The sequence below is a fragment of the Acanthopagrus latus genome, chromosome 10, assembly GCF_904848185.1.
Source record: "Acanthopagrus latus isolate v.2019 chromosome 10, fAcaLat1.1, whole genome shotgun sequence".
In the NCBI taxonomy this organism is placed as follows: Eukaryota; Metazoa; Chordata; class Actinopteri; order Spariformes; family Sparidae; genus Acanthopagrus; species Acanthopagrus latus.
In genome coordinates, this window is record NC_051048.1 from 19,044,635 (window position 1) to 19,068,147 (window position 23,513).

The following is a 23,513-nucleotide window of genomic DNA, read 5'->3' on the forward strand; positions in this document are numbered from 1 at the left end:
CCTTCAAGTGTTGCGTTTTCAAATTTACTTACCCATACAAAACGAGCAACAGTATCAGAGCTGGCAGGTTAGCAGGTGAAACGTAGGCTTTTTGTTGAAAGCAGAGGAAGATCACAATCACAATCAGGCACGGGATGACGTAGTTACACTGTCAGAGCAAACAAATGAAGAACAATAAGCAGCTGACACATCAGAAGAGGAAAGTGTGGGGAAGAAGAAACTGCTCTACGGGCATCACCTGAGAAAATTCTTTTTTTGTTTTTCCAGACAAACTGAAAGGACGTGTAATTATGAAATCTGTAAATTACTTTCTTGATCAACACTCAAATATTTCCATCCTTATCTGTCTAATTAATTCATTAAATAACAGACCAATCTGCCTCTGCTCTGCTTAAGGCACGTGGCTGCTCACTGACACATTTAACTGAACAAGTACATGATTTCTAAAATCTTCCAACTAAAACGACTATTTATTTAAATCTGCTAAAACTGGATATCAAAAGATGGGTGAAGGAAAAAAAAAACTTCCACTTTGAGGTTTAATATTCCTTTTGGCTGCAGAGCTCTTTAATAAAACACATCTACAATTTCCCACTGGTGAATAAATGATGTACCACAGATAAAATAAACAGAATGCATCAAGATACGCCAACACGTGTTTATTTACAGTTCACAAAAAAGGCTTTCACGGATATACTGAGGAGCTATCAACCTGGATTCCCTCTAATATCCCTATTGTTGATAGAGCACGCATGCTAATGCAGACGGCTTCAGGCTAGGATCATTAGACTGACTCCTTAGGTGCATTTGTCTTCCACTCTGACAGCGTTTATCCACAGTAATGATGAGCGTCCTGATGCCATTTCTTTACCAAAGGTACCTGATAAAATGTTTACTTCAATTATGCCTGAGGGAAACTGCTGGTGAGCCTGTTGAGCATAACCAGCGGGGGCAGCTGGTGTCGATAATTACGTCCCAGCAAATAACTGTTGCTCTGCAGAAGCTTTTCCCAGAGGTCAGCCGTGTCAAAACTACATTATCAATTACAGTAGGTAGAATTTTTTTTTTTTACATATAGCCTTAGGTGGAAATAAACTCACAATAGTAGAAAATTGTAAAACTGTGGTAAAATGAGGCCTATGGCACTGAAACCTGAGAGAATCTCAGCGTCTCACATTTTTCAACTAGATTTCATTAAAAATGTATAAAACTGGCAATGTCTGAGTTGTACCCGAAGACGCTACGATCAATTAAGAGGTGATTCATCAGCGTGATGAAGCTGGTACTCACCATGTCCCAGGCAAAGTTGGCCAACCAGTAGACAGCTGGGTTTACTCCACTGACAAATTGCAGATGCTTGGCTTTATTCACCCTCTCTTGGATGAGGAAGAGGACAAAGCTGGCAGGGATGAAGGACATGGCAAATATAACGCAGATGGACACAACCACGTCAGTGGAGGTCGTGGCCCTGTGAATGAATAGAGCACAGCAAACAGGAGGTTGAGTGGAGAGAGAAGATACGCTTGCTAAAAGTAAGCCCTCTGTGGGTTCTCTTGGATAAAACTGAAAACACAATGAATTAGGATATGAGTGTTTTTATGAAGTACAAAACTCAAACACGCCAATAAAATGTAGAAAAGGCCTCAAATCAATTGAAGGCAAAGTGCATATTCACTGCGTTTAAAGGGACAGTACACTCTCAAGAGTGCCTACTCTTCCTTTGTCTAATTTGTTGTTGTTTAAGTTTTTTAGTTTTGGAGATATTGGAATTAGATGGTCCATATTTAAAAAAGTAAAACAAAACTTCATACCAGAACATTCTATACAGATGAACAGCATTATGGATAAGAGGAGAAATATGTATTTTTCATTTTAGGCTGAAGTGCCCCTTTAATGTTCTTTTCTAAAATGTATTTTCATTTCATTAGAGCTGGCTATGGCTACATAGCTACATACCACAGCATTCATTTCCACCTCCACTGGCAATATCAAAGAGGCTATAAATATTACTAATTGCCACACTGACATCAATGAGAACAACAGAAAAGGTTAAAGATGATGGACTCAGTTCTCTGTGGAGGTAGAAGTGTACTTATAGGTGTATAAATGTGACTCAAGAAAAGTTCAGGAGATTCAAACAAGAGAGAAGAGGTGTGCGGTTGGATCTCTTGTTACCAGGGAACGAGCCAGATGACACTTAAATATAGTCAAAGCAGCATTTGTCTCATTTCCTGTAATGCAATAAACGCATTACATTCATTACTTTGCATTGTTTGGATGCATTTTGTCACGCCTGCAGAAATGCTGCTCGTTAGTGTCGATGACTTAATCAGACAAGCACCGACAAAGCTGTTTGTGTGTAATAAAAAAGCTTTTAAAGATCATTAGCCCTCCGGAACCATGATAGGCTTGAATCCTAGCTTCTTCTTCGACTCACAGCCCCTTTGTGGTCTCTTGGCAACAGTCCACAGCTTAAAATCCTGACTTCGTCCAGAAAAACTGTCCCTTTGTCCTCCAAACTGTTGACCTTCACTTGCCTGGTGTATGTTTTCATTTCTGCTTTGAAAATGTCCTTCACTGAGTCCTGCTCAATTAGGATCAGATGAAATCGTGATGTGCTCCTTTAACCCACACTGTCGTCCTCACCCTCGGCCGGCAATAATCTCTCACAAGACTTCCTGTTGTGTAATTAGCATATTAAAGAAGCTACCCCGTGTGGACACGTGGCTGTATTTATCACCACCAACCAGACGCAATTAGAACACATAAATAAAATAACATACAGCAGCGGGTGCCGGTCCACATTTCAACAGGTTTCAAGGGCCGTTTGCTCTGGTCGGGTGGGGAGATGATGTAGGGGACGAAGCTGTGAATGATCTAACCCCATACGCTTGAAGCTGGCTAATTGCTGTGAAGAACAGGACAAGCAATCTGCTAATTAAGTAATAATGGAAGAGCAAGAAAGATGAGCGGTGGGAGTAAAGCGTTACAGGATGTATTGCTTTCCTTTCGTTTTCTTTTAATGACAAGGGCTGCGGGCCACAGCCTTAAATGTTAAAGTGTAGGGGGGCTGATAGCAGGAGATAATTATCAAATCTGAGGCTCCAGGCGCAACATTAAGGCCGTTATTTGTATTATGCAGCATTATGTAGAGAGCCATTCCAATTTTGCTAGGTGAGAATTACATTTCATCTGGCAGCTCAGCCATACATGATTTCTTCAATGGGATGTTTTGCGGACGATGCTCACGAATCAGAAACAATATTAATTTGAAAGTCATCAAATTCAACAGAAGTCAGCTGCCAAATTGCTGGCCGGCAGCAATAAAGACATGATACAGTGTATCTTTATAATGGAAATGTGCCAAAATGTGACGTTTCTGAATGCGGTGAAGAAAATTAGAAGTCTCTTTTCTCGTGCGGATGTAACAGAGCATGAGTGAAGGGGTCATTTCCATGGGTGTGAGCACCACCTTTCTTTCCACATACACACTTTGACAGTTTTGGGGCCCCCGTGACATCACCTGTATTGAAATTGTTTCAGGAGTGCACTAGACGGGCGTGTCACTCCTAAATTAGATGGTGTGGTGCAATTTTGGTGTCCAACACCTGGCACGGGAACAGGTTACATTTGTGGTGAATTGTTATTGACAGAACAGCTCGAGCATTTGTCTCTCCCTGACATTAAGGAGGTGTCAGTGAGAAATCTAACTTCCTTTTTAAGGCTGACTATTGTTTTTACCGGCCAGAGAGACACTTTTCATTATTGGTGGTTATTCTTCACTCTCTGTAATTCAGGGACTTTACTTGGGCTGGTGACAGATAAATTATAGAAGCCTTCACAAGCACAATGACAGCTTCCTGCAGCAAATTGACTTTGAGAGCAAAATAAACATGTGGGCATTTTTTCATCAAATTTAATGGAAATGACTTTTGCAATATATTTATATATCTAACATATATATATCTAACACAAGTCCAAACATTCTTCCACCATGCTCAACAGGCAATGACAACAAACATCGAATTATGCACACTAAAATGTGTGTATTTAAAGGGTACGTTAAACTACGTTTATAAGTCTTGGGAGTACTGCCACATATCAACCAATAACTTGCATTACTGCCCCACATTGGGACTGTAACACATCTAGTGATGTCACTAACGCACTCCTATAACACTGTTGGACTCATTGTGCACAGTAGAAACAAACAACAAAAGATGTCACTGCTTTCATTCCATGCATTAATCCTCCATTTTAAAAAACTGGTGCCCACATTACCCACAATGCAACACAGAGGGACACCACTAGAGGAATTTGCAGAACAACATTAGCATTTTAGGCTATCTGGAGTTCAGTCTCTGGCTACACCATGAAACTGTCCTTTTAGCTTTGTTTTCATTCTCTAACACCTTCTGCAAAAAACTATAGCTGCTAGTTGTCTGTTTCTTAAGCTGTTGACATATTTGTGTTGGGCAGGTAGAAAAGGACATTTTTCTACCTGCCATTCAGACATTTATCACCAAAAGAACAAATGTCTGACACTGCCAAAAATGGTGTTGAAGAGCATATTATTTGCAGAAAAATAATAAGCTGAAAAAAGCTAAGAAATTCCAGAGAGATAGTCTGAAGAACTGCAGAGTAGTTTGATATTTCTTTGTAGGTTTTCATTTGATCCAGTGTTCATATAGAAAAACACTTTGCTTCGTCGACCCTTTCTCTCCATTTCCCCCATTCTTGTCTGCACGCTTGTTCAACAATGAAAGAGTGTCCGAGCTAATCTGGAAATCATAGTTCATAAATTGCAGACGTCACACTGCGCAGAGAGAGAGGAGAAAAGGCTCATCCTGAACCTACCGTTGTAATTATCTCCTAACCTCGGCACGGTCTCCCTCTCTAACTCAGGGCTGTCGTCGGTACCTGATCACTACATAAATACCTGGCTGAGGACTGGGCTCAAGCAGCAGCAGAGGACGGAATAAAACTGCTGCTAAGTGGTGATTGGTAGCAGCCACTGAATTGCCTGCATAATGTCAGGAGTTGTGGTTATGGCACTGCTCGATAATTTGCTGCAGCGGAGCACATTCCTTTCCATTAAAAGCAGGGGAAAAAAAAATCCAACGTTAGATCTTATTAAGGAACACACAAAAGCTCACAATCGCTGGACATGATCAGAGAACAAAACAGTGCACAGAGCACAGTGAGCGGTTACATCCATATGTCGTGACTTAGCACGTCATTAATCTCTCACTCTCATGGGGAGCTGCTCTCTTGCTAGCCCTGGGATAAGGCATTAGAAAAAAAATATGGTATATCCTCGCACGGGGTTCCCATGGGTCTCCAAATCTGTGCATACTCAAAGAAATCCCTCATCCATCTATCTGTCTTCCGCTTCCTATTGTATTGTCTCTTACTCATCTGTTCTCCCTTTGTCTCCGCTCTTCTTCCCCACACTCCATTGCTTCGTCCTGCTCGCTCTGCTTTATCTCTCTCAGCTCTCTCTGCTGCATCTGATGATGCACTGTCACAAAATAAAAAATCATGTTTTCCAACAAGAGGCAGAATGCAATGCAGCAGCCCTACATGCTGAAATTGTTTAGGGGGGAAACTGCAGATGAGGTTTGCAGATGAAGCTTTCTAAGATGATTGCAGACTACACTGTAAAGTCTTCAGAACTGTTTATATCCACAAGATACTGTGCACATGTTCGTACAGCTGCCATCATTTCATGCTATCTACCTTGATTGCATTTCTAATTAACAGTATATTTCGCATTTATACTTTGCCTTGTTTTTTCTCAGCTGGAACTCTACGAAGCACATGGGAATTCATAATGAACATAAACAGCGATTTCTCACGTTGCACCTTTGCTCCATTAAATCTATAACTGGTTTCTCGGTCTGAGGACTCACATGGCAGCGTAGGAGAGCTGCTCCTTGGTGAGGTTGAGGGGGTGATTGGACACAGAGATGCCGTACTGTCGGGGGTCCTGTCCTGCCGGCAGATTTCCTCTCAGGATGGCGTTGTTGGCCGTGCTGAGGAAGGACACCATGCCGTGCCATGCCTGGTTGTAGAACCACACCTGCCGAGGAAGAGGCGAGCTTTAGCTCAGAGAACAGCATGCAGAGGCTTTGCAGTCGGTTCAGATGTCTCCTAGCAACTACACCCGACACGTCGATACATTCGGTCGTGGACAAACAATGGAGAAAGATTTAAAATGCAGGCTAAGAAAGAAGGCACACTTGAGAAAGAATAAGACATACAGTCGCAGATGAAAGAGTCTGATTGTGGTATGGATTTCATTTCTGTTTTCCAAAGGAAATGTTTTTCCGTCTTTATTCTGGCTGTGTCAGAACACTAACTGTCAAGAAAGTGGCAAAGAAAGACACATGAACATGTTGTGCAACCAACAGTGAGATGTGCGGCATGTTACTTTGTCACCGTTGGGCTTTCTATTCTCCATCTCCGTATGCTTATATATATTTCGTCTTAATATGGCGAGAATACAATAAGAGATAAAATAGATTTTTGTCCACTTAGCGTGCAAAAGGAGCTCTGAGGAGAGGGGTCAGATGATCTCTCAAACACTTTTCACAGCAACACACTGTTCTATAAGAGCCAGCAACAGAACTGTCAAATGTTACTTTTTCTTCTAATAGAAGATAAAGGCTACGGCGATGACTGCCAAATCCCGATATGGCGTGGCATGCCAGCTGCAGAGACGGAGCAAGAAGCATTTTTTATTTTTTTTGCACACTTTCTTTTTAATAAGTGATTCTCTGAGTCGGTGGCTGCCGGGGTGTAGAGGAAAAAGAATGGATGAAAGCAAGCGGGAGTGAGAGAGGACACCCCGCTGATAGTGCAGCGCTAATTAAGAGTGGATGGTGTTTGAGTGTCAGCCTGACATAACAGTGCATCACAGAGGAGGATATGGAGAAACAACACACACAGATGTGCACACACACGCACACACGCACACACACACACTCTTCTCTCTTTCTGTCTGTTTGCGACTCTCATTCTCTTTGTTCTCGCCGTATCTCAACACACACACACCGAAATTGATATTATTTTTAATATCATTTTCCCTTCATCCTGGAGTCTCTGAAAGATCCACATCTCAAAGATTATTTGATGTACCTAAGATCATAATCGTGTCTGCTAAACACACGAGGGTGGTGTGGAGGGAGGCGACAAATATGAGGGGAGATACGATGGCAAGTCACATTTGCATTTCTGACACCACTTCAAACCTCTCGCTGTTCTTGAGGAGGAGCAAAACTGTAGTCTCAGCTTGAGACATACAAGCGGGAGATATGTGTAAGAGGCATCAACTTCAACATGAGATAGAAGCGTAGTCCAGTAGTGGAATGTACAATAACACATGAACTGTACTTTTGATTATAATTTTGAGTCTTTATCACAGTATTTCCATTTTCTGCTACTTTGTACTGTTACTCCACTTAATCTATTAGACAGCAATAGTTGCTAGATAAAGATCAAGATTCTGTTTTAAGTTTATAAGATACAATCCAGTGCTCTCCAACCAATTTAGTACATGACCCCGTTGAAAAAAGTCTAGCTGGGGCCCTTTGCAGTACGTTGGACATGTAGGAGTTGTTTGCAGTTTCAGAAAAGTAAAAAGTTGAGAACCGTAGAATAACTTTGACATCTTTGCTACCCAATTAGTCACGTCACAACCTCTCTAATTTATACGGCAATCCTTTAGATTTGGAACCACTGGAGTAAACTTGTGTATGAGCAGTTTAAACTAGCTCCATCTAAACCAGCTACAAGAAAATGCTGCTTACATATGTACACACACACACATAAATATATATTCATTAGGATTTTTTTCTATTTATTGTTGGTGGATAGCTGCTACAACTGTCACATATCCGAGCCAAGTCCTCGCATCTTGCTTGCAACCTAATTAAAATGAATGGGGTTTAATGACAACTCCGATCCCTGCTCAGGTAAGGTGGACTAACATTTAAGGTGGACCTAGTTGAGTTTGTACCCCCACTCTCTCCATCATGTCCTGTTTCTCCTCATCACCACCCCTCTCCTCCCCAAAAAATATGAAACGGCACCTGCCTCATTTCCCCCCAGAGATCATTAAACTTTCATCAGATCGGGTTAAATCAAACAGTCGAGTGAAGGGTAATACCTTTACGTTGTCCCTGGTTCCCAGCTTCTTCAGCAGCGTCTCAGCCTTGGGGAGGATCTGATCAGTCAAATTATCCTAATGAAGATGAGCAAAACAACAGTAAAGAAGAACAAAAAAAGAAAAAAAATGAGTTTGAGACTTAATTGGATACACTTGGAAAACCACTACTGCTCTTTGAAATGCAAAACATGAGGCAGAGGGAGACAAGAATTAAGACTTCCGAGCATTTTGGCTGTGCTGAGCCACTTATTTCCCACAGTCTTGGGGAAAAATGTGTCCCCTGTTATTCTGGCTAGTTGCGAGTCCTTTTCCCCCGCTCTCTTCTGACGTTTCTGTTTTATTAAATCGTGCCAAATAATTAAAACCATGAGACGAGGGAGAGGACATGAAACAAAGACTCTCATGTAACAGAAATTACCTCATTATCCAACATACCAATCAGATCCAACTAGAATGACTGGTTTGTAAGTGTCCAAAATAACCCCCCCCCCCAAAAAAAAAAAAAAAACTATTATCTGGAGTGTCTGCTGGGTTTTGTGGTGAGGCGAGGAGATGAAATGGCAGAGAGAGTGTAGACCGGACAGGTTGCATTAGAAATCTGCTCTATTCCTCTCATGTTTCAGGTGAAATGAGCCTCAGGAAGATGGCTGGAGATGACAGGCATGCGATTTCCAAAGTGTCATGTTGATACCATGCTGTTCAGCCCAGCCATAAGAGCACTGAGCACATTTCTTATGTGATATAAATGCAAATGGACCTCCTGTTGGACCCTGCCTTCATCATGAGCCTATAGCTGGGGTGAGAAGAAGGGAAAAAAAAAAAAGGGAGGGGGCGGATGTGGCGAGGGGTGAGGAGAGGTCTGTGGAGGAAAAGTGCTGGTGACAACTGGGGAGAGAGGTTCGGGGAGGCAGGAAAAATAAGAGGAGAAAAATCAAGAAAGACATCGCAAGAATGCAAGAGTGTGCTCAGGTGCAAGGAGGAGTAGACACAAGATATCTGAGGAGATCATACTGCTCCTGTTCTTACGTTTCCTCCCCCACATTCCTCCACCTAGCCTCCGGTAACATTGTGACATTCTCAGACATTTGGACAAATTTCAGGAATATATTCAGAGCGTTGTTTCCGCCCTGCCGTAGATCACGTCTGCTCCTTTGGCACAACAAAATGTTTACACATCAAATCAGCAACGCAGCACGCACTCGTCAACTCTTTTCATATCACAGTGTGAAAGGGGAGGGGGAAAAAAAAACACACCCCCATCTACACTGACAAGAGTATTTGTGTTAAATAACATCCGCGCTGTTCCAAGTCATTACCTATTCATACACTGGGCAGAGAACAAGACTCCTACTCTTGTCCGTAATGCTTCCTTCAGCAAAAAAAGGCGATGGAATCTTAAGGGTATTTTGTGTTTTTTTCCTTCACTCTGGTTTGCATCATGCCAAGCAGCGCCAGGCAGCACCAATAGGTGGCCTTCCGGAGGATTAGCGCTGGCTGAGACGAGATGAGAAGTGGGCCAGCCGCTGCGTGGTCTAATCCCTGACAGAACTCCTCCCCGCTCAAGGACAATGACAAGGCTGGTTTGGCCAGTGGACCCGCCGGTGCCACGGCTAACGACACAGCAATAAAGCCACTCGAGTGTGTGGTGACTTTTCGGGCCAATATTCCAATGTGGCCTCCACAGTTCAGTGGTCAAATGGTGTGTGTGACAGCGTGGTCTGTGTTTGTGTCTGTGAGTGTGTTTGTGTGTGTGTGTGTTGACGACTTGCCAGGAAGGGATTCATGATTTTTTTAAATTACAGGCTCATTTCTCTAATGAAAAATAAATAAAAATAAATGGTGTTTGAGGAGGTTAAATAAACATTTCAGGGAAGAGCAGTGACATTAATGCATTACTTTTTTTTTTTTTGCCTAATTAAACAACTTCCAGCACACAGCCATTCTTGTTTGCATCGCTCCCATCACTTCTTGAAACATGGAAACCTATTTGTACCTGGAAGACACGGGAAATGCAATTAAAGAGACATTTCAGAGCCCACTTCCCAGGCTGTGCAGGTGGCACAGAGTGCAAAAACACGCTACTTCCCGTTAACGTCTCACATCACAATGGCTGCCGAGCAGAAGAGAGCCAGACATTTCCCAAGGACAGCGTAGCACTTTAATAACAAGGAAAGCAGAGCTGGGATGGCTAATGCCCAGCCATTAGGGTTACATCATCGCTGCCGCACGAATTAAAGTCACATTAGCGCTGAGATCCGGGAGACAGAGAAAGGAGCCCGGGTAGGAATAAGACCGGAGATGCCTGAGGGCGAAGCAATGTGCTGATCTCGAAGTAGTTTGAACGTCCAAAATTTGAAATGTTAATGAGAGACTGTGAGAATGCAAGGCTGAGAGAGAGATGCAAGAACGGGACGAGTGAGTTGGTACAAAGTTCACAAAACAAAGCTTGAGTGAAAGTGTGTGAGTTTACATATGTGTACGAATTGAATTGAGGTAGTTAAGTAGATAAAGTTGAATAAACCGGAGAGTGAAAAGGTTTGCAGGATGGTGTGTGTGAATGCAAGTGTTCTTGTGTGGTGAAAAAGACCAAGATACCTTTATTCAAGGCAGCGCGCAGACAATCATAGCCTGTTGCCATGGACACTCAACAAAATAGATTTGAAGAATCTAAACCTCCTCTTCTTTCCTTCATTCTTCTCTCTCAATCGCTGGAGAATTGAGCGGGGTCCAAAAGTCCACGACAGAAAACATCACCTGCACCTGAGATACAAAGCTAACCGAACAAAGGACGCTGTGCTCCAATTAGGAGCCGCTCGCTCAAAAGAAAAACTGGCAAACTGCAGCCTTGACAGGAGAAAATCGTTTTCTGAACCACCTCTTCACTCACAAAACTTGTGTAAACATTCAGTGCTGAAAGAAGAGCTGCAGCACCAAAATCATAGTGCTGACAAGGAAAATGTGATTTTGTATGACTTCTATGTAAGTAAGTAAGTGACAGCAAAGCTCGATCTGGTTAAATTAGCAGGAAGAAGAGGGAGCTCTGCCCTGTGTGGATTTCCCTTCAGCATCAACACATCGCAATGTCTCAAACATAGTAAAACAGTGATTAAGACAATATTCTTTAAAAATAAAAACAAGAAACACACTGTAACATTGTAGAACAATGTCTTAGGAACTCTAAAACACTGTTAAAAATGTGGAACAACTGGATTTCAGGGCGAGATGCGGTCGTGGAGAGAGGCTCAGTTGAGAAGATCAAAAAGAAACTTGTTGCTGGGTGAGTTCCACTGTGGAGGAGAGTTTCATGTGTAAGAGTAACACGGTAATGTTAAAAAAGTTGTATCATCTTGTTTGAATAACTAATTTGGACAAAATGTTTTTGTTTGGACATATCAAAATCCCAGACAATAGGACCTATTTGAACAAATTTACAAAGTCCACATTCACGGATCAGTACAATTTCAGTGTTTCTGTCCTTGGTTTATTAACACATTCTAGGGTTGTAAGGATCCTTGTAGATGCCTCCGAGCTATTCAGATAATTCAGTGGTATCAACAGGTCTGGCTCCATGAAATATCTAATATATACAGTACCTGAAATGAACTGAAAAGGTTTTTTAGATCCCTGAATGCATCTTCGATTGCCGACTCGTTCAGATGGACTTGGGAGTTGACCCCTCCGACAGAGATCCCTCCGTACCTGGAGTGGTAGAAATAAAGCAGAAGGAGAGGGAAGTAAAATCATATGAGCAGAGCCAAGGATTTACACACCTACACATTTTTACACCTGCTCTGGAGACACAAACATACAGTAAAAGCAGTGGAATTGTGGACACATAGAATTGATTCTGGACACATGACCAAACATTCACAGGGTTAAGCAAACACATCAACATAAAGATTACAATTAATCAATTCTGTCACTGTGAGCACACTCTAAACATCCGCAAACACATGAGATGACAGGTTGAGGGAAGCGGGCCAGCAGGATTTGTGAAAGCATGACAACGGCATAACATGTAGAGAAGGAAATGGCAGCACGCTCTGCAGAATTCTGTCCATTCATTCATATTACACTCAACTGACCTTCTGAAAGTGAATGCATCAACACCACAACAGCAACACAGGTAGTAATTTGGCTCCTTTCGGTGTCAGAAAATGTGTGACTAAAGCCAAAGCACTGAAGGAGAGTCACTCTCTGAAGTGCTAACAGATACATGAATGCACTTGCAGTACCCACAGTCAAAAGCACTGACATGCTTTACCTTTTTTTACCCTGGCGCTCAAAAGTCTTGATCAGGAAGTCCGTCATGTTCCGGCCAGTTAAATCCAACAATGTGTCTGTTGTGTTCTGGATCCTCTGTTAAGAAGAGACAAAGCCCAAAAAGTGTTAGCGCTTGTAAAATAAATACACTCAACTGGTTTATCATTTGTCCGATAATGCTGAATATGTTAGCAAACAGTTGCTAATTTACCATGCACATCACACAGCAGATACAAAAAAATTTAAAAAAAAAAGGTTTAAAAAAAGGTTTTAAAAAAGGTGGGTTTAAAATTCTCTATTTTGAGCTCAATTTTGGTTTTCTGCCAACTCCCTGACAGCTATGGGTGCTGCGTAAGTAGCACGCATTTGTTTTGATGCTTTTTTGCTGAAAACATTTGAGGTGGAATAGAAGAAACATTAAAGGTAGAATACGTGAGAATTTGAATGAAAACATTCAATAGTTTTCCTGTTATGACATCCATATTTTATGTTGAGATATCTACTGCAGTTTGCATGCTAACCAGCTAGCCTGGATCATCTCGGTCAAAAGCTCCTGTGCTAGCGGTGTAAGCACCAACACTCCCCCAGTGCTGCAAGCTCACAGTCTGGACTGTTAGCTGCATGGCTAACTGCACTAATTAGCTAATGAGAGAAAGAGCAAGCAAACAGCTAGCGACAATTCGTGGTTATTTTGCTGATATGCTGTCACATATTTCTTCTGAAAATGGATTTGACAGGTGGACATTTCTTTAATATTTCAGCTTTAAGTGGTGAACCATGAAAGCAAAACAATGAGCTAAAAGATTCCAACATGCTCTGTAGAGCTCAGGAGCATTGAAGAGTAACATCGTGTTTAGAGCAGCCTTAAAGGCCCAGTGCTGCATAGGATTCAGTGGCATCTGCAACAGTGTAGTTGCAGATTATGACCAAGTGAATACCCCTCGTCTCACCCTCCCCTACATCTGCAAGCTGAAAACGCAAAACAAACAAGACAACCTGAGAAGCCCTCTCTTGAGCCGATGATTGATTTGAAACAACAATTTGCAGTTTCAAGTGATAGCACATAACACAATTGGGAAAATTAAATTCCATTCAAATTGTTTTGAGATGCGTGACATTCATGAAAAGAGGTGCAGTGCCTTTACTTTTACTTCTTGAAAGATCCCAAACTTTTGCAAACAGCACTTTGCTGCGCCCGTGTGTAGTGGAGCATCATGAGCAGAGCGGCTGACCACAGACAGACACCAGCAGACGCAACTGCTCAGCCACCCGTAAAAAGTCATCCGCTAGACGCATTAAAATCAACAAAACTTAAGAGCGAGACCATTTTGCAGGTGATATCTGTTCACAGCAGCGTGGAACACGTTCCCCCAGCCCTTATCATAATAGTCAATTAAGCCTGGCTATGGGAAGCTTGGCTGATATCTAGACCCCCGCCAAAGCTATGAAAGCTGTATCTAATGTCAAAGGACCCTAATTAGACGCCCTTCTGTGGATAAATGGGTACATTCCAACATCCAATTAAGGAAGGGTGCGACACACTAACATGAATACACTCCACTATGTGTAGGCTGATTCCTCCCAGTACAAACACGCTCACGCCAAGATGCTTTAGCCCCTGCTTATTTAGAGAGGTAGCTGTATGCTAATTAGCAGAGTGATCCTTGATAAAGCGCAGTAGGGACCCCTGACTGCGGCACAATTTACCAATGTACCAACCTACACTGGTTATCTAAACGTTTGTACAAAAAGCTTGATTTATCTTGTTTAATTGGTCACTCCTGTGTGTCAGTTATCCTTGTGTGGACACCCACTCTTTATCACGTAGGACATACAGTACACAAGATATCTGTAAAGAAGATGGAATCAGCTGGAAGGATGTTTTTTGGGCATGTCTTTTCTTACTGAGTCCAAAACTCCCTTTAAAGATAAATCACGGTCTCTTTGGCTTTCATGTCACATGGTGGAGAGCAGATCAAGGAAGAGGAGAGGAGGATAAGTTGAGGTAAAACAAGAAGGAGGTGAAGAGTAAAGGTCAGAAAGTCTCTCCAAAAACAAATTGCAGAAGAAAAACAGAACGAAAGTGGATGGAGGGTGGAAACATAAGCTAAAAGAGCAGAGGAGAGCGCTGAGGAAGACGAGGAGAACTCGAGTCACAAGGCAAAGAACAAACAGAAGGAGAAGGCAGAGGAAGAAGGGGACCCATCTGGCTTATGAATCAGAGATAAGGAGGACGAACGGCACGGCAACCTTGGCTTATCTCTGAACAAACATACTTCTCTTTCGAAAAGACCACAGGAACTCAGAAACAAACAAAACCATAAATAAGAGCTTTTACACTCTGCTGTGTGTACAATGAGTTTATGCAGTCAGTGTGGGTCTAATTATTTTGGCCTTGGTCCATATCCCCCATCAAAAAAAACTGAAATTGGTGCAATACGTGGTCGTGCAATACCTGGGCCTGCATCTCTTGTTCATTACCTGTGAACAGCGTCAGTTTGTTTGGCATTCTGTGCATAGCGGCATCTCTCCACAGCACAGTGGTAGCTTGATAGCTGGGGAAGCAAACAGGGGTGAGGGAAATGTAAACTAAGGAGTAATCAAATCCGTTGAATGAGCTGGCATACTCGAGCGCAGGGGAGATAAGAGGCCGCGCTGTGTTCATATTAATCCTAGCACTGTTTATATCGCACTGTACCTCTAAGGTAAAATTCAAACGTTATCTAGCGTGAGCGAAGGAAAAGCAATCTCAGCGAAGCAGAATTCTCCTATAATTAAACATGTTATGTTGAGGTGCAGGGTCATATGTCCTCTGACTTCAAGTTTTCGCAAGTGATGATTAGGTTAATTGTGTTTTCAGCAAAACAATCTCTATTTCTGCAAGTGTAAAGTTGTTTCTAAAATCATTTAACTCATTATAACATGATGAGCAGGGCAGGAAGTGACAGGTGGCCTTGTTGTGTGAAGTGTGCGTGTCATTGTGCGGTTTCATTGTGTTGTGTGTGATTAGGTCCAATCTGATCCCGTCATAACAATCATTTCAAACTGAGCCAAACACAACCATTAGGTAATAGCTGGAGTGGTGTGTAAAGCCCTTGTTGGGTGACAAACACACACAAGCTGCTCTGCCTATTCTGTCCCAGATGATGAGAGACCGAGTTGCCCACATCCTCGTCCAGAGACAGATTTTCATCTGGACGCCTACTGTTCTGTTTAACCACAACAAAGGGTAAAACCGCTGCCCTGTCTGACACTCGCCTCAACTCACAATCCAATGACCTTTCTGCTCTTGTTTTGGAGCATCTCTTGCGTTCTGCTGAGAGGGTGGCTCAGGACAGGTCGCTTTACACTAAAATGGGTCTGCGGGTGTTGGGAGTCAAGGTGACAAATCAACAGGGCCCAGCAGAGAAAGGATGTGCCAGCCTGTTGTGTTTGCCAGGTTGCGTATGGAGCTGGCAGGGGTTTTGGAGCTGATCTGCTTTTACTGGATTTGTTCTCTGCCAATAGGCTGTTGTTAGAGGGGGGTGGAAAAAAAAGCTGGTTATAGGTGTGCAGTTAACAGATTCATTATGGTTTCACTGATCCGGTCAGTCTATGTTCTGAATTAAAGTGAATATGCCATGCAGAAGCTTTAGAAGATGCAACAAATACTCCTGCTGAAAGCTTCTCTCAGACCAACAAACTCTTTAATTGGTAGTTTTAATTTCTCTCGCACAACTTTTTTTTTTTTTTTTTTTAAGAAACACAAATGGTAAGCTAATTCCGAACTTCGATAACCTAACAGATGAGGCTGAGGAGAGTAGTTTTAAAGTGAGCAGTTGTTAGGCCGGTCTCCAATGATAAAGCCATCAATTGTAATTTGGTGAACGTGGCGGCTTTATCAATTCCGCTGCATGCATGACGGCCCATTCATCGAGGCTTACTGTTGCCTGCCATTTCCATGGAAACAATGATTTCGCACTACCTCCTGCGGTGATGTGTCCATGTTTTTTTTTTTCCTCTCTCGTCTTTTTCTGTAGCTTCTCAAGGGCATATTCGGAGGATGGGCAAGATAAAAGATAAAAAAGCAAACCTGCGTAAGGCTGGTTCGCTTTGTCATGATTTATTCAACAGGGGAAGCTTTCAGGTCAAAGGGAATACATCCTCACAATGTGCTCTGCCACTATGGGTGGTCTCTGCCTTGGACTCACATTCATTCATCGCCCCCCCACCGTGATGGACCGCAGTCTGCAGGTGAGCAATGATGATAAATGCATATGTTTCCAGAGCATGTGAGTATACGTTCTCTTGAGTGCATATGTGTGTTCAGCAGCATGTTGCAATGCTAAGCAGCAATTCCTCAAACTTCCAGAGATGACGCTATATTGATGCATGATGGCCAGACAATATAAAAAACATATACTGTATGATTCGATCCCATGATCTTATGTATTACACTGCATCTCAAACAGTAAATTACAGGTTACGGCCCACATGTAGATTGCGGTGAACAGGGTAAGAGGTTTCGAGGGTTTCGAGTTCCATATTTTTGTTCACTGTCATTTATAAACGCATTGGATAAGTATGCAGACAAAGATAGGTCTTTTTATTTGCATTAAAATGTTACCGATCTATCATTTTACACCAAAATCCTGATATATTGCAGTATCTCTCTACCATATGAGCTCGCACACTGTCACAGTGGTATAAATCTTTCAAGCTTTCAGATGATGAAATAAAAGGCACAGCTTGCCGGCTTTCTGAGTTACCAAAAAACTGACCCCTGCCAAATAAACATAGTGTTGTGTTATGTGAAAAAAAAAAAAAAAGAAAGGTGATGAGCAGAGAAACCAGACTGTTTACAGCATATGTATTGCATATAAATGTTCTCCTCTTCTAGCAGTTTCTTAATGCTAAATTTAGACTTCCTTTAGCCACAGTGGGAGATGACTGGCAATAATCTTGTTGCATGATAATAACACAATATCCTCAAGGTTGTTTCCATGCAGACAAACAAAAAAATAAAAAAATACAGGAGTCCATTTTAATATCCTTTTTACAGGATCTGGATTGGAACGAAACAAGATGTTGTAAATAAAGAAATGATGCAAGTGAATGTAACAAGATGTAGTCAAGAATTGGCCTTTATAAATTGCTTTTTTACTGAAGCTAAATGTACCAAAGTATTGCAACTTACAGCAGGATAAAGTAGAAATCCAGTAAAGTTACCAAGTGGTAGCAATTCATAACATAAAAGGAAAAGATCCAGACTGTTTTAGCTGGAGGTAGCAGGTGAAGGAGAAGAAAAGGACACAAAAAAGGAGGTTATAAAGGAAGACCTTGATGTCCTCGCAGGGTACTTTGCAGATACAAGTAGCAAGTCAACAAATGGGCAACTGTGTGACAGTGCTGTCATAAGCTAGGACCGAACGTCAGGGAAAGGAAAAGGTTACACAAAGGGCACATCTCTTGTTTGACTGTCTCAACAATCATCCTATAACATGATACCTGGACAGTCGCTCTATTAAAGTGGCTCCGGATGGCCTTGTCACAGGAGGGAGCGCACAGAGAGACTCGCCCAAGTTCAACGAGGCATTACAGCTATGTGGAGGGTTTGAAATGGCACATTATATCGCACGGAGTATTGTATAGGGTATGGAGGAAAAATAAAAGACTGGCGGTCTGGGGAGGCCTGCTGTTTCAAACTGTGTCATTTCATGTCCTTGCCAGAGTTTCTCTCTTTTATAGGTGTCTCATTTGTCCTTCCAAGATGACATCTCCCAAGAGTGTTAGGTTCTGAAGGGGGAAAAGCCACAATTAAAAGACACAATCATTTTTAGATATACGTATCTGAATGTGGCTATGTGAGTTTTGTCTCTTTCAACACTCCCTCTCTTTAGAACTGAGACTGAAAAGAGATTTTCTACTTCATAACCGCTGTGCAAACTGAACTTACAAGGACTATTTAAATGATATCATAAACATCTAAAAACTAACACTTTTATAAAAACTTGTAAGGCATTTTTAACCTCAGTGAAGCAGACGATTATAGCAGACGATCTGATTCCTCCGCTCCCACAGAGTTTCTCTCTTCCCTGAGAGGCACCTTAATTATATAAAATGTTGTTTTGATCAGCCATTTTACACTTTTTTTTCCAAAGACTATTCATGCTGATAAAACACAAACACCAAGCCATACCAAAGGTGTTATCACATTGACTCACAGATTGTGCACCTTTCTACAAGCTATATTCACTCAAAATGCTCAAGCCACATTATTGGATGCCAATGTTCACGGCAGGTAACTAAAAACATGCAGTTTTCTCACAGATGTACCATTATTATAGAGCATGTTAATTACTGCTCAAGGAAAACTTAAAGGCTTGATTTATAGAACCTCTCTCATGTATTCCCCCTGCTTTGTAGCGGAATTACTTGCAGGTCACTTGTGAGAGCAAGGATCATTTCTACGACTTTCTGCTGTTGATGTTCAACTGAGAGATTAATGTTTCAATTTAAGTGAACGCTATAAACAAAAGTGCTGAAGATGACTGCTGCAAGGCTGAATAATAGTCATCAGACTGCATGAATGCATGGTTTCAAAGTGAAGGACACTGCTGTGGATGTTGAACGCTGAATGGGTTTTCTGGAAGTGGAAGATGAACCAATCCACAATAAAAAACATTTAAAAATCGATGAACACATATCAAGGATGTTCTGTACAGGTATGTGAATGCAAAAAAACACTAGCAAAAGTGTTATACTGTGCATCCCTGTCCTATAGGGGCATCAAAGTGCTGGGCAATATCTTGATATTTTATGGTATCGTGATAGGAGATTATGTGTCATTTTAGATTTTGGGTATCATCATAACCTGGCTTTATTTTAGTGCTGTCTTTAAAGTAAAGTGATGGCATTTTCTGAACTGTTCTACCATGTATCCACATTATTGATGATTATTTAAAAAAAGTTAGGGCCCAGACTGGAGGAACATATGGACATTAGCTGTGGGCAAACACAGGTCATGTGTATATCACTGCGATTCATCACTTTTGAAAAAGTTACACTTGGTTGTAAAAACCTACTGACACAGAAAGGATTTACTGCCCCGCCCTCCCACCTCTGCACTTCCTGTTACATCAAGGCTGCCCACACTGCCATCTAATATTCAACTTTTAAAATACATTTTTAGGGCTTATATAAATAATAATTTGCAGACATGCTGTTTTAGTACAACAAACATCCTTTAAGACTTACAAACTGTTGCCAGATGGCAGTTTTTCTGGCATGCTATTGCATGTGAAGAGAAAGCTACCCAGTATGCAAAGCCCAAGTATACAGACAAAGCCCTTGCAAGTAAAATGACATTGAAGTGGAGGTGGCAGCTCCTCAATCTGTTACTCTCTCAAGCTTAGATGTCTCATTATCTTTGGGAGACAGCAGTGCAAACCAGTTAGCTCCAAATGAGACACTACTTTAGTCTCTTTATAGTGATTGTTTCAGTCAGCAGGTGGTGGCTGGTAGCGGAGAGCCTCTAACTTGTCCTTCGATCCCAACCTGGATGATCCTCATCAGGTCAGATGTGCAACATTTGCCCTAGTGCATTTGGCCATGTGTATAAAGTAATGGCCAATAAAGGATAGGTATGGGTTTGGGATGATGTGAGAAAAAAAGGTGACGTCAGGTAAGGTCTATGCTGGCAGAAATACAAAAACAGGAAGTTAAAGGTTGGCATACACCTGAAAGGGCAGGAGGATTCACTATGGGTATATTCGAGGTTTTCAGCAGATGTGGAACCAGCTGAATCATTCTCAGTGCCAAATTCAGTGTATTTTCAGTGGAATCAATTTTGGTCCGACTTTCATGCATGCACGCCAGTTCACAAAAGGGACACAGCACAAAAGGCTGATTTACATTTTGCAATGCAATGCAAATTCCTTGTTGGTAAGTCTCTTTACATTTTCAAATCAAAATGATGCTGACTGGGACTTTCAGACTGCAAGCTGAAAGCGTCCATGAGAAGCATTTTTTTATTGTGCTGTTGTATCATTCCTGGCATTGATTAAACCTTGAAAAACCCATCTGTCTTCATCAAAATTACATATTCATTATATAAGGTTTGTTCCTGAATAAAAATCCCCTCATGTCTTAAATGCCTAAAAAACACCTGTACCTTCACAGTGTATGTACATATCTGTGGATATGCAAACAGTCCTAGCCTGTATTCAAATCTCAAAAAACACATTTTTCTCCTGCTGTCCATAACAGGAGCACCTCTGTCTGCATGCTCCATTTCAGTGCCCGTCTTCTTTAACGTCCCCATGTCAAAAAGCCCAGTCTGCTCTGCTTGGTCAGCTCTTACAGGCCTGAGCAGGCACCATCCATTGTGTTTCAGAACCACAGTGCAGCACGTCAAATGTATAACCTGTACGGCGCCAAATAATAGTGACTAACACAACTTCCACACTACCCTCCCAGCAAAAAACACAAGCTCCAGTGTAAGAAACTGACCTGAGGTGGTGGGAGCCCTCCTGCACCGGGTGGACAGTCAGGTAACATGAACGACCGTTCAGGTGTGCTGCACTCACAGGAGGGGGACGGGTTTGACATGCTCCAGTTCCCATTGAGGAAGATGTCAACGACAGACTGATCCACGGGTGGAGTGAACCACTCAGAGCCACTCGGTGAGCATGGTAACTTCCTAAGAGAGAACAATGGATGAACAATGAGTATTTAATTGGTAATAATTGAGTCCTGCCAACCGCAACTACAGAAAAACATATTGTTCTCAAAATGTTCTCTTATCTTTACCACATTCGTAACAGCTTCAGTGGCATAAAGCTTGATAAGAAGTGAGGAGAATGAGGGAGATCGAATTGAGGTATTGGAAGTACTTTGTTGACTGGATATTGTCTGCAATCTGAGAGGTTTCTGTTTACCGACCTCATACATTTACATATGTCACGAGTAAAATACTTTTTTAAAGGCTGGTGGATAATGCGTCTGAATTACAAGATGCGTGTGTGTTTTAAGTACTTCGGCACAGTATGGAGCTCACAGCATTTGCTATGCACAAACACTCATGAACTGTATGGGCTCCGGGGTCAGTAATAATTCCATTTCATTTTGAAGCGTTTTCATTATTCAAATTATTCTGATAAAGACGGTCGTTTAGTTTCCAAACATGGGCATGTGGAGCTTCTACTACGCTCTGGTTTACTTTGCTCTTTTTCAGGGCTGTTTGATTTCTGCAGCTGGATTTCCATGAAGGAGGCGCAGGCACATGCTCAAGAACGCACAAGTCCATGTTTGGGTATGTGCATACACAGGTGTCCAGCTACTAGCCACACATAAACAGCTTGCAGAGCTTTACATTTCACAGTTACCGTCTGGCTTGAATGCGTGTGCAAACACTGTTGTTTTGTCTTCTTGTGCACTCGGAAACACTCACGGTATCGGGTCTCCAATCATGCAGCGAGTCCCAAAGCCAGGCTCGTTCACCAAGGTTTCCACCACCCGAGACACCTCCACATTATCTGGCCCATCGTTGCTGTACAAATTGGGAATATGATCAATAGAAATAAAACACATACCAACAACACAGTGTGTCTTAAGTTTCTTCTTAATCCATGAGCATCAAACCTACTGATGGAATATAGCCCCTTTGTCAGAAGTCTGATTTATGGTTCTCAACATGTGATGAAGTTTCGACTGATATTAACATTAACACTGTCACAAGTTGTCGGGCAACGTGATTGGGTAGTTACTTTAGCAGCTGGAGGAACAGCTGGTTACTGTGAAGACAACTGAAACCTTTTGCTGAAGTATAAATTTAAAACTCTTTAATTTCTAAAGAGCCATACCCATCAAAAGTGTCATGTCGTACACTTGCTTGCAGCAGCATTGACTGGACTGATTTACATCAGAATTACCCATCCATGTGTTCAAGATGGAAATATATCAGAGTCTTGGTAGTCTTGACCGATGATCGACTGAGATCTTTTGTCATCCCACTGGACATTGACAGGGCCCCAAGATGGAGTCTATCTTAAACAGCTGAATCAATTCACAGACTGACCTGTGCAGCCTTAATAATATTGGAGGCAGAGATCCCATCTAAAAAGAAAAGACAGCCAACACTCAATAAGAGCTGAGTTTACTGTGAGGAGAAGCAAGCTGAGACTCACTATTAACCTCTATTGATGGTTTGACTGGTGTTACAAAGATGTTTTGATGTTAGAGGCCCTGAAATCACTTCAGTCAGTGATATTGTCTGAAAGTGTGGTAAGTGACAAGTAAATGTAACAGTAGTGCTATCTGTCATTACGTTTGGAATACACAGTTGTCACAGCTGGTTAGGATTTGACAAGTCTTCTAATCCTTCTTTGATCACAACTGGTTAGTGTTTAACACATCTTATAATCCGTCTCCTGTCGCAGTTGATCATCTGATCTGTCTTCCACAAAGCACGGGAGTTTAGACGATCATTAATCTTAAATGTATCTCGACATCCACGGAGGCCTGAAGGAAAATCCGGCACGCACGTGAGGTGATCAGACGTGGTGCATTTCGAGTAGATGTTTGGCTGCAATGTTGCGATGCTGCATGCTGCTGGGGTTTCATTATACAAGAAGTGCGAGAGAGTTTACCGGCTTGTTCAAAACCAGAACTCCCATATCAACACTGACTGTACGGTGATACATACTCTGTGCTTATAGCTTGAGTCCAGCTCTGTTCTGATGTGAACTCTTGGGTGAGCACGTACTGACACCAGCCTGTTCAGGATTCTGTGTACAGTATAAGCTCTTCACAGCCTTTCATTATTATCTGAGTGTCCTGTACATATCTGAGCCCCGTGTCTCGGTTAAACAATCTTCCCATTCCAATTTCATTCTCATTACTAACCGCACACACTCTGCCCTTTATCTTAAGGGTACCGGAGGGAGTTAAAACACAGTGTTACAAAAAGACCATCGTGATGGCTTTCTGCCAGCAGTGGGCCACAGCCCGACCAACCATTTGGATTAATATTGTGTTCATTGTCTCATTTAGAGGCGTCTCCGTGAAGGTCATACGATCGTTCCCTTGCCCGCCAGTGAGC

General features: G+C 42.0%; 1 protein-coding gene across 8 annotated transcripts in view; it reads right to left on the reverse strand.

The window, feature by feature from the left end:
• Positions 1 to 23,513, reverse strand: part of LOC119027099 (phospholipid-transporting ATPase ABCA1-like) — a 169,539-nt gene that overhangs the window by 41,221 nt on the left and 104,805 nt on the right. For all 8 annotated transcript variants that reach the window (XM_037111973.1, XM_037111974.1, XM_037111971.1 and 5 more), the window contains 8 exons: positions 21,864 to 21,962; positions 20,924 to 21,113; positions 12,435 to 12,529; positions 11,764 to 11,869; positions 8,171 to 8,245; positions 5,913 to 6,082; positions 1,291 to 1,468; positions 33 to 148 (listed from right to left, as the gene is read on the reverse strand). In XM_037111973.1, the coding sequence (XP_036967868.1) occupies positions 33 to 148; positions 1,291 to 1,468; positions 5,913 to 6,082; positions 8,171 to 8,245; positions 11,764 to 11,869; positions 12,435 to 12,529; positions 20,924 to 21,113; positions 21,864 to 21,962 (1,029 nt within the window). The remainder of the gene's footprint in view (positions 1 to 32; positions 149 to 1,290; positions 1,469 to 5,912; positions 6,083 to 8,170; positions 8,246 to 11,763; positions 11,870 to 12,434; positions 12,530 to 20,923; positions 21,114 to 21,863; positions 21,963 to 23,513) is intronic.